The sequence below is a fragment of the Gobius niger genome (genome assembly GCF_951799975.1).
Source record: "Gobius niger genome assembly, chromosome: 16".
Classification (NCBI taxonomy): domain Eukaryota; kingdom Metazoa; phylum Chordata; class Actinopteri; order Gobiiformes; family Gobiidae; genus Gobius; species Gobius niger.
This window is the reverse complement of record NC_136867.1, coordinates 311,391-323,476: the sequence shown is the minus strand read 5'-3', so window position 1 is coordinate 323,476 and position 12,086 is coordinate 311,391. Positions and strand designations below refer to the sequence as shown.

The 12,086-nt window shown below is 46.2% G+C and overlaps 1 protein-coding gene across 1 annotated transcript in view; it reads left to right on the top strand.

Annotated features, from left to right (window-relative positions):
- Positions 1-7,231, top strand: part of spred1 (sprouty related EVH1 domain containing 1) — a 78,415-nt gene extending 71,184 nt beyond the window's left edge. The window contains exons 5-6 of the mRNA XM_079573213.1: positions 4,773-4,922; positions 5,096-7,231. Of these exons, the coding sequence (XP_079429339.1) occupies positions 4,773-4,922; positions 5,096-5,782 (837 nt within the window). The 3' untranslated portion in view covers positions 5,783-7,231. The remainder of the gene's footprint in view (positions 1-4,772; positions 4,923-5,095) is intronic.
- Positions 7,232-12,086: the final 4,855 nt, after the last annotated feature.

Sequence of the window (12,086 nt, the reverse complement as noted above, 5' to 3'; positions counted from 1 at the left end):
GCTGTGGCTCCGGTTCACAACACATGAAGCTAATCCTCCATGATGACTCTGTTTACATCTTAGGGCTAGACACTGCGGGGAGGGGGTTCTGCTGAGGGGCAGTGGTTGGTTACTCGGCTGGTGACGAAAGGTCGGAGGCGTATCCTGGAGGTCGAGGGCGTTTCCTGAAGGAATCAGGCGTTTTATCCCTAAAATGGCCGCCATCAGAGTTTTTACAGACTACTCGAAAATACGTGAATGTGCTAAGGCAACACTTCAGGCATGTTTTTAATGAGGGAATTACTTAATAACATGATGTAAAGCTTGAAAAAGTCGATTTTGCATAATACCCCCCCTTTAAGGGTAAACGTGGATTTGGGTCCAGATGCTCAACACTGGGAGACATTGGGCCGAGCACAAGCACGAAGCTCTGCTTTGGTTTCACGAATGGGATGAAATGAAACTCCTTTCATTAATCCTTATTAGAGTATCTTGTGGCTCCGACACAAACCAGAGCTACAGTGGGATTATTCTGAAACCTTTTCTTTAGAGCACTGTGTTTCCTGTTTTGTATTGTGATCCCAGAGGCACATTTGATTGTAAATCAAATAAACCAAATAAATAAACCAAGCAATGTATTTTTTTCTCTGAGATTATGATTACTGCCTAATAATGAACATTTAGGTTATTTTATTTCAAAACTGACTTATTAGCTATTTATATGGCACTTGCACCGTGAACCGAACCGAACCGTGAGAGAGCTGAAGCGATGCACCCCTAATACTTAACTCTTTACTCTCCACATTCAGATTCCAACATTTCATGTCCTGGTTGGAATCTCCGTCAGCCTGGCATTATTCCACAGCGCTGCGGTGTAGATGTTTGCGCTCCCCGCCCACATCCTGCCCACCGCGGCCCCGGCACACACTCACAAACATGCTCTCCCACCTTCCCCAACTCGCACTCCGCACAGAGGCAACACATTTCAACCGAGCCACCACCACAAAGACCACAGCACAAACGTCCAGTTCAAAGTCTCATCAGTCCACCTCACAGGCGCGGCCTTTAGTCACACAGCTCTGGGCCTGCGCCTGAAGTTACTACAGGAGGAGGTGAGAGTTGGATCCAGGTTAACAGCGTTTGATCCACTCATTTTCGTGCAGCGATCAGATTTATTTGTAGAGGTTGTGGGCGCTGCCTTCCGTAAACGTGACAAGTTAAGTTTTCTCACAGTTGCTCAGTCTGGTGGTTTGGTTCGCAGGTAACGCCGGAGAATCGTAGTAGTGGATTTAGGAGCCCATCCCAGACCATGGGGAAAACGTAGATATTCCATAATGTCTTGAATCTTCAACCCTGTGAAGTGACTGTCATGCCCATCAGATAAAGACTCAGGAGTGCATTTTGAAATTCAAGTGAAATTTTGTAATCAGCAAAGTCACTGGAAATGATGGATAGATAATGAACGCTGAAGCCTTTTATTCATTTGTGATGCGAGCACTAACGCTCAGGTTTGTTTATGAGCTTAGCTTTAGCGAGAGGCTGTTTCTTACTGCCGGGCGCACGTTACGACCAACGACATCAGCGTCACCACCTCCTCCGTCTAAACTTTGCATAAACACATCTAAACTTCCCCTCAGAGCCGCCATGTCGGTCGCTGCTTCTACCTGGCACATTTAGTAAGAGGCCGCCTACTCGTCTGGGACATACACCGACCCCAGACTTAGTTACACCTGCGTACAGGGCACAGACTGCTCACAGGTACCAATGCGGACGCCGTGACTTTCAGATTTAAAGAGACTAGATGCAAGTTGGTCATTTTATGCTCACTACTGCCACCTACTGCCACAATTAACACCTTTTTGAGTGACAGGATGCAGGATTTTAGAGGCAGTTGTGGTCTGGGCTCATTCTACACATTAAGACATGGCTGGAACATGTGGGGGGAGGAAAATACTTTTTAGTACTTTAGTTTTGACACTTTTAAACTCCGATAGTCTCTAAGTCAGATGTGCACTCTGCAAGCTCGCACATGAACAATAACAATGTTATCAATACTAAACTAGAAGAGAACTGACACATGACAGTGCTGGTTGCATTTAAGAATATTTTCCAATGTATTGTTCTGGTACTTTCAACAGTTGCAGTGCACATTGCAGCCCATTGACCTCGATCTGGAGGAGATCACTCTGGTCTTGCACCAAAAGAGTCACTAACACACACACCCGGCGCCAGAGCTAGCTAACAATGGTCATGGTCTCGATGTAGTGTTTTCAAATCCTCTGTGAAAGCCACTGGACCAGAGGAAGTGCCTGACGCCGCCACGCCATGTGACGCTCCAAAAGTAAAACAAATGGCATGAACAATGGTCATTATTGGGACATTGTCATTTTTTTTGTCACACTTTTTTTTGCATTGTCCACGTCTTGTTTTCATTGCTATTTTGACGCTTTTAGATTTGGGTAAAACCAAACTGGAGGTAAGAGGTTTTAAAGACATGGTGTCTTATTGTAGCTTGACTTGCTCGAGCACATCCAGCTGTCATCTGGCTTTTCTGGGATGTGCGGAGCATTTCCCTCAGCTGGAATTGGTTTACAGCGTTCTCTCTCTCCTCTCCTCTCTCTCTCCTCTCTCCTCTCCTCTCCTCTCTCTCTCCTCTCTCTCTCCTCTCTCCTCTCCTCTCTCTCGCTCTGTTCTCTCTCTCCTCCCTCTCTCTCCCCTCTCTCTCCCCTCTCTCTCCTCTCTCTCTCCTCTCTCTCTCTCCTCTCTCTCTCCCCTCTCTCTCTCCCCTCTCTCTCTGCACTGCCTCCTGCCATGTGCACTTCAGGCCCTGGTATGTCGGCAGCCATGTGTTTGCAGTCTGGAGAGGAGGGGTAGGAGAGAGTCAGGGGGTGAGAGACGGAGTGTGTAAGAATGAGGTGTATCTTAGAACCTCTTAACCCCCAGCTGATCCGAGCATGTTTTCTCCAGTTTGGAGATCGAAATGGAAAAGCTTCTTGAACAAAGCGTCACGATGGCAACAAAACCAGTACGAAACTACAGCTGTTTCACTCCTTTTGCAAAGTTAAAGAAACACTGTTGTGGTGTCGCTTGGTGTTCACCAATCACAGAGCGCCTCCCACTTTGTCTCTTCTATTGCAAAGGTTGGTGATCAACAAAGGTTCATGTTGAAAATGGACTCATGAAAGAATGTGCTGAACACTTTCACATGAGTGAGGTGAAGTCACTGCAGGTGCTGTAGATACAGTGTTGTTGTTTACATGTTGTTAACATTTACTTTAATGTAGCCTGTTATTTCAGGCACTTTTTAATTTTGGCCCTCAGAGACACAGTTTGAGCACCCCTGGTCTCGAGGCTTCATGCACAGGATAATAGACCAAACACAATCACCCAAAACCAGCGTTGGCTTCAGAGAAACCCGAGCTCCGGTCTGAATGTTTGTGGAGAGGAAGATGGAGAGAGTCCAGGGAGGTAAAGAGAAGGGGAGACACAGATACAGATACAGAAAACATGAAGGGCAGTGGGGGGTAGAGACAGAGAGAGAGTGTGTGGGGGGGTCAAAGGAAGCATCTCTTAGCAACCACAGGACAGTAATTACTGTAGCAGCAGCTGGAGCAGAGCACATTTCCTCTCACACAGCCTCCTCCACACTGTCCCGGCCCGAAGAGGGACAGGGGGGACAGGGTGGGGACAGGGCGGGGAAGGCCTCCTCCACACTGTCCCGGCCCGAAGAGGGACAGGGGGGACAGGGTGGGGACAGGGTGGGGACAGGGCGGGGACAGGGTGGGGAGGTGGATCACCATATATGGGCAGTTTGCATGTATGCATCAGTTCTGGAGCTGCTCAGAGCTCGTCTCCTCCCAGGCGCAGATGCATTTTGTTCGTGCACTTTTCAATCTTCACATTTGGATACATGTGTGATGGACTTTAGATTAAAAGCTTTGGACTCATGAATGTATTTTTCATATTTTTGAAGGTAATAACAATACTTGCATAGTGATTAAAGCGTAGAGCACTGACTATAGTAGCTGTGTATAGCTGAAATATGTTTAGATCTTTTTAGGTTTAGGTCTTAGTCTTACCACAAGCCTGATTCAGTTTTGATATTTGTTTATTCCAAAAGTCTATTAATAGGAATGAATTCCAAAACATTGTTCAAAGTGGTCACATTGATGTAGTGATGTGCTGCGCGGTGGCTCCTCCTCAGAGGGACATAATCCCGCCCTCACTTCATTCACACATCTGCTGCCTCTGTGTCCTCTGTGTCCTCTGTGTCCTCGGTGTTCTCGGTGTTCTCGGTGTCCTCGGTGTCCTGTGTGTTCCCGGCGGACGGGGCCAGGCTGGTGTTGGTGTTTGCCTGGCTGGTGCAGTGGTGGTGTCTCATTTTGGAGATGATGTTTGTGAACACACACTCTGCCGATGGGAGCTGTGAGTTCCAACAGAAGGGCCTTGAGTCATCAGCACGCAGAAGAGTGTAGGTGTAGGATGCCCCCTGGTGGCTGCAGCACAACACAGCCCACACACTCAGGCAGCACCATCCAAATGAGCTGCATCAAATAGAAACAGTGTTTTCAGTTTGTATGTTCCTGCCACAATATGAACTCCTCCAGGACGCAAAGTTCCAGGTCATTTGGAAGTGAAAGGGTCATGTCTGGAGAGGGGACAGGATTTATGATTTAGTTTTCGCCTCCTTTTCATTCATAAAAAACTTCTTGTTTTTTGAATACTATAAACTGAAATGATTGAATATTCAGTCAAAAGGAACAATATGGTTAACCCTGTGTGTTTGTGTGCAGGTGTGTACCGAGCCTCCCTCCCTTTGCACCCCCATGAAGGAGCCCTTCTCTCCCCTGACTGACTTGTCCACGGATCCCTTCAGACGATGCTACGTCCAAGCACAGCCCTTCGACGAGTTCCCCTCCAACACACGCTTTCTGCCCCCACAGGTCAGCAGGGTGCCCACAGGGCCTCATCTTTAGAGGCATATTGCTCCTTGTCCTTCTAGCAGATTCATTTAAATTGATTCATTTCAGCAAAAATGTCTTTAAGGTGAACTCACCTGATGTTGCATGTCCAAATAAACCCCTCAGTGCTTAAAAAAAGCTCTCGTCTGTTGCAGGTGTCCTTCAAGCCGACCCGCCACGTCAGCTTCCATATGGACGAGGAGGAGATCGTGCGCATCAACCCCAGGAAGGACGTGCTGATCCGAGGCTACGAGGACTACCGCCACCCGGTCATGTGGAAGCAGGAGCCCGAGCGCGACGGCCTGGACTTCCCCTCCGCCTTCCACAAATCCGACACCAACAAGTACCTGTTCTCGGACGCCCACCCCGGGGACCTTCACCCCTCCTCGGGCCTGGGCACCGGCATGGGGCTGGGACTGGGCAAAGACTCGGCCATCAAAACGCAGCCCTCGCCCCTGCTCAAGTCCAAAAAGAGCCGGCGGAGGCGGGAGGACGGCGAGCGCTCCCGGTGCATCTACTGCCGCGAGATGTTCAACCACGAGGACAACCGGCGGGGGCAGTGCCAGGACGCGCCCGACCCCATCAAGCAGTGCATCTACAAAGTGAGCTGCATGCTGTGCGCCGAGAGCATGCTGTACCACTGCATGTCCGACTCGGAGGGGGACTTCTCCGACCCGTGCTCCTGCGACACGTCCGACGAGCAGTTCTGCCTGCGCTGGCTGGCTCTGGTGGCCCTGTCCTTCATCGCGCCCTGTATGTGCTGCTACCTGCCCCTGCGCGCCTGCCACCACTGCGGCGAGGCGTGCCGGTGCTGCGGGGGCAAGCACAAAGCAGCCGGGTGACCCCCGCCACTCTCCCGCCTTTAACCATACACACCAACCTTTGGGACACCACCGAAGCTAGCTTATAAAGTGGAATATTGAAAAAGCCGGCATCCTTTTATTCCATGGCCCCTCCCGGTCAGACGGGGGCGATCTGTTGTGAGATTTGAGTTTGCGTTTGTCGCCGACGAGCAGAAGTGGCGGCAGAACCTGCTTTTGCGGTTTGGCTCCGAGCACAAATATTGGCTCAGGAGCGCCACCGTGGCGTGAGACGTGGAGGGTGCGTTGGAGATTTAACAGACTCGAAGATGTTACTAATGACACCTGTGCACACACACACACACACACACACACGATTCAAGACGCCACATCCGGACTTGTTCATGAAGGAATCCTTTGTACAGAGATGACAAGCTATCGACAACTTCAGACACAAAGCTACTCCGCCGTTCGCTAAAAGGGATCCGCTCCGGCTTTCGTGATTTTGGGTAACCGTGGCCTTCTTCATGGCTTTGGCGTTTGCTGACGGTGTAATTACTAGACGGAGGAAAGCGCACTCCAATTTGTGTTTTGCCCCCCACACTCTTCAGTATTGGTCTCTTGCGGTGTACGGACCACGTGATTTTGGTGTCAATTTTTGGAACATTTTGACAGATGTTTTGTGGTGCATTTAAAGCCAACGTCCTTCCTTCCCTGTTCTGTTGTTTTCAAAGGTACTTTTTAAAAAACTATACTTACAAAACGACTCAGACCATTTCCACGCATTCCATGACAAAGGGATCAATCCGAAGGGAGAATGGCATTAGCTTTTACCGTGCCGCCTTCCCAAAATCCAAGTCCAAATGTACAATTCAAACGGAACTTTTGAACAGTTTTTAAAATTTAATAGATTTACTTCAATTCTGGCGCTATTCTAGTTATATTTTTGAACACATTTTTAATGTTGCTCAACCAGCAAGTTTTATTTGGGTGAGTATGGGGTTCTGTGCTTATTTAACAAAAAACATAGCACTTACATTTTGTTTGCTAACTTTATTCAGAGCCCTTTTGAATTCATTTGAAAGCACTGCTACTTTCTCAGCTTTGGTTGCAACACCTCTCTGTTGTCAATGTTTTCTTCAGTTTCCTTGTTTTTCTTTTAAAACCCTTTTCCCGTCACTCCTCAAAGTTGAATTCCTCGTCACTTCTGGGATGGTTTTCCGATGGCGTGCGCATGTGTGGTGTACATAGGTGTGATGTACAGTGAGTCTTCAAACAAGCTGCACAGTCGCCCGTTTCCCGCAATTTTGGCGTTTTTAATGAAAATGTCCAAAAATATCTGGGAAACAGTATCTCGGCAGACTGTTTATTTATATTTCCAATGTATAGAGAAAATATAGAATACATGTTCCTGTTGTTGATTTTTGGTACATAACAGGCACGAAAGAAAGCTCCCGATGCTCAAGTAGGATGCTATGTCCATGTAAAAGCAGGTTTTGTTTCCTTTTTTAGTTTATTGTAACAGAAGTGAGTAACTGAGTCCACGAGTAACTAAGAAATAAAGAAATGATGACAAATATATAAGAATGACATGTCAATATGATACAAAAATGGATAAAGACGTTTGTTAGCTTAGCATTGTTAGCGTACACAGGTAACATCAGGCCGATCTGCGCGGCGACGGGATCCGCATGCTTGGATGTCCTCGTGCTCTTACTACGGCAACATAATCAGGGACAAACTTCATCCAACAATATCTGCCCAAGAAACCAGTTCTTCTTAAAGAGTAAAAAAGCAGAGCTCTGGAAACACGGTTGATTCAGATCCGTATTTTAGTCAGTTGGTGGTTACAGCAAGTGAGATCTTTTTTTAATGCTTCTTTCTAAAAATGAGCCTTGTCTAACGTGCTTCACTAACTCTATTAAAGTGATCGTCTGCAAGTTTAAATGCCGTACAACTCTTATTGTCCAGTGAATGTCAATTATCCAGAACAAAAGTAGGATAGAGGCTTGTGTGGTGTGGCTGAGTCTTGCCCGGATACCTCCTTGCTTGTCCCTTTTTTGCGCCAGTAACGCTACATTTAAAAACATTTAAACTTACAGACAATCACTTTAACCATAACAAAATAAGGCTTCAACATTAAACCCAGGGTAAAATAATACAAATGTAGTCAGGCTAACGGATTAGCATGATTACTGCAGATTGCTAGCTGACAATGCTGCCGAATTTGAACAAGATTTTTGCTTCCAAAGTCAGTGCAGGCACTTATTTTTCGAAGACTATGAACAAATTGGCTACTATAAGCAAGAGGGAAATTGCTGTGTGCTGTCCGCGAGTGGGAGCATTGGCGATAGCGGGTAGTTAGCGTTTTAGCACTAGTGTTAGTACAATATAAGCTATATCATAGTATATCAATGCGGGTTGATTCATAATGTGGTTTTTCTTTTCTTTTTGTACAATGCTGCTTTCAAATGCATTTATGTGGACATAGCCTTCTTGCACATTTGAAAAACTAAACAAAAGGCCAAGAAAACGTGGCATAATTCCACTAATCCATAACAAAAGCAACATCCTCCTCAGATTATGAAAACACACAAATTAACAGATATTTTCTCGCAATTTAGACAAAAAAAAAGGAAATCTTTTCTATGCAATCTCACCCTGGACAACCATATGCAGTCAGTGATGGGACACTTTAGCTGTAGGTACCAAACTCCAAAAACACCTGTATATATTTAACACTATATTTAAGTGCAGATATTATTATTAATGATTATAATAGTTCTTTGATATTTGAAAGATAGAGCTGTATTTATCGTCGCTGTCGGCATATACCGTAGCTTCTAACGACAGCGGTTCTGTACATACACCACTTTTTTAGTAATATTTCACATTGAAAAGTAGACGGGCGGAGGGAGAAGCTAATAGTTAAATCTAGTTTTGTACGGTAGATGGTTTAGCGCTAACGGTACACTAGCGGCAGAGTTGTGAAGAGTTTATAAATATTATATATATATATATATACGTACATCCAAGCTGCTAGATACAATCACTAATGTTTCTGGTGTTGGCAGAAATCAGCTATGAACGACTGTTAATTCTCTACAGCATATAACCCTGTGTGTGTGTGTGCGTGTGTGCGCGTGTGTGTGTGCGCATGTGTGTGTGTGTGCGAGTGCGTGTGCGCGTGCGCGTGCGCGTGTGTTTGTGCGCATGTGTGTGTGTGTGTGTGTTTGTGCGTGTGCGTGTGTGTGTGTGTGTGTGTGTGTGTGTGTGTGAGGAGAGAGGAAGGATGAGCTCTGTGTAGTCACTCACTGTATGGCCTTGTTACTGTGAAAATGCATGGTGCGTTTCAGTTTGGCTTTTGTGAATCAAATGCTGTATTACTCTTTTCACTTAACGCCACGCTCGGCAAACTCCAGGTTATTGTTGCTCAACTCAAAACACCAACCAACACGCTAAACACGCTCCTAAAGCTTAACTAAAAGCGTGAGACTATTTTTAACAAATAAAGTATTTGGAAGAGGGCATCGTGTATTTAACTTTTTGTTTGGTGAACTTTAGAGACAAACTAAAGGAGAAACATCACCAAGGAGACAAGCTCCCAGCAAAGATTAAATGAAAGTAAGGGCTGAGGAGAGAAAAGCCTAATCACAGAAGAGAGCCTTGTATTTGATTCTGTCTATAATTAGATTAAATGTTACGCAGTAAGTTTTTAAGCTCAAATCAGAGAGGAGAGGAGAGTGAGCCTGTGGTAAGTTGCTCGGACATGTTTGTCATTGTGTACTATGCCATAGCATTGGTAATGCTGAAGATTATTTACTTTAAAAGCAAAATGTTGGGGAATTGCTATGTTTTGATTAAGGAAAAGAAAAGGCTTTATATGAAAGCATAATTAATTTCAGAAAGCTACATTCACATTTTGTTTCGACTGTGCGACTGTAAAGAATAATGAAATAAGAGCCATCACAGGTAATAGTTCTGAAAATGACCAATATTGTCACCCGACTTTAGCCACATCGCGCTGTTTGTCGCGGTGGGCATCAGATCTAACTTCCCTGAACCAACGCAAATATATGCTCAAGTATTGAAAACAGTGGCTAAGTTGCTATGCTAACGTTAGCTGTAGCATGCTGCCTTACAGAAACAAAGCCTTTTTGTGTGTGCTTTTGTGGAGAGGTCGTGTTTGTACATGTGTGTGGAGAGGTCGTGTTTGTACATGTGTGTGGAGAGGTCGTGTTTGTACATGTGTGTGGAGAGGTCGTGTTTGTACATGTGTGTGGAGAGGTCGTGTTTGTACATGTGTGTGGAGAGGTCGTGGTTGTACATGTGTGTGGAGAGGCTGTGTTTGTACATGTGTGTGGAGAGGCTGTGTTTGTACATGTGTGTGGGGAGGTTGTGTTTGTACATGTGTGTGGAGAGGTCGTGTTTGTACATGTGTGTGGAGAGGCTGTGTTTGTACATGTGTGTGGAGAGGTCGTGGTTGTACATGTGTGTGGAGAGGCTGTGTTTGTACATGTGTGTGGAGAGGTTGTGTTTGTACATGTGTGTGGAGAGGTCCTGTTTGTACATGTGTGTGGAGAGGTCCTGTTTGTACATGTGTGTGGAGAGGCTGTGTTTGTACATGTGTGTGGAGAGGTCGTGTTTGTACATGTGTGTGGAGAGGTCGTGTTTGTACATGTGTGTGGAGAGGTCGTGTTTGTACATGTGTGTGGAGAGGCTGTGTTTGTACATGTGTGTGGGGAGGTTGTGTTTGTACATGTGTGTGGAGAGGTCCTGTTTGTACATGTGTGTGGAGAGGCTGTGTTTGTACATGTGTGTGGAGAGGTCCTGTTTGTACATGTGTGTGGAGAGGTCCTGTTTGTACATGTGTGTGGAGAGGCTGTGTTTGTACATGTGTGTGGAGAGGCTGTGTTTGTACATGTGTGTGGAGAGGCTGTGTTTGTACATGTGTGTGGAGAGGTTGTGTTTGTACATGTGTGTGGAGAGGTCGTGTTTGTACATGTGTGTGGAGAGGTTGTGTTTGTACATGTGTGTAGAGAGGTTGTGTTTGTACATGTGTGTGGAGAGGTCGTGTTTGTACATGTGTGTGGAGAGGTCGTGTTTGTACATGTGTGTGGAGAGGTCGTGTTTGTACATGTGTGTGGAGAGGTCCTGTTTGTACATGTGTGTGGAGAGGTCGTGTTTGTACATGTGTGTGGAGAGGTCGTGTTTGTACATGTGTGTGGAGAGGTCGTGTTTGTACATGTGTGTGGAGAGGCTGTGTTTGTACATGTGTGTGGGGAGGTTGTGTTTGTACATGTGTGTGGAGAGGCTGTGTTTGTACATGTGTGTGGAGAGGTCGTGTTTGTACATGTGTGTGGAGAGGTCGTGTTTGTACATATGTGTGGAGAGGTCCTGTTTGTACATGTGTGTGGAGAGGCTGTGTTTGTACATGTGTGTGGAGAGGCTGTGTTTGTACATGTGTGTGGAGAGGTTGTGTTTGTACATGTGTGTGGAGAGGTCGTGTTTGTACATGTGTGTGGAGAGGTCGTGTTTGTACATGTGTGTGGAGAGGTCCTGTTTGTACATGTGTGTGGAGAGGTCCTGTTTGTACATGTGTGTGGAGAGGTCCTGTTTGTACATGTGTGTGGAGAGGTCCTGTTTGTATACGTGTGTGGAGAGGTCGTGGTTGTACATATGTGTGGAGAGGTCGTGGTTGTACATGTGTGTGGAGAGGTCCTGTTTGTACATGTGTGTGGAGAGGTCGTGGTTGTACATGTGTGTGGAGAGGTCGTGGTTGTACATGTGTGTGGAGAGGCTGTGTTTGTACATGTGTGTGGGGAGGTTGTGTTTGTACATGTGTGTGGAGAGGTCGTGTTTGTACATGTGTGTGGAGAGGTCGTGTTTGTACATGTGTGTGGAGAGGCTGTGTTTGTACATGTGTGTGGAGAGGTCCTGTTTGTATACGTGTGTGGAGAGGTCCTGTTTGTACATGTGTGTGGAGAGGTTGTGTTTGTACATGTGTGTGGAGAGGTCCTGTTTGTACATGTGTGTGGAGAGGTTGTGTTTGTACATGTGTGTGGAGAGGTCCTGTTTGTACATGTGTGTGGAGAGGTCCTGTTTGTACATGTGTGTGGAGAGGTCCTGTTTGTACATGTGTGTGGAGAGGTCCTGTTTGTACATGTGTGTGGAGAGGTCCTGTTTGTACATGTGTGTGGAGAGGTCCTGTTTGTATACGTGTGTGGAGAGGTCGTGGTTGTACATGTGTGTGGAGAGGTTGTGTTTGTACATGTGTGTGGAGAGGTCGTGGTTGTACATGTGTGTGGAGAGGTTGTGTTTGTACATGTGTGTGGAGAGGTCGTGG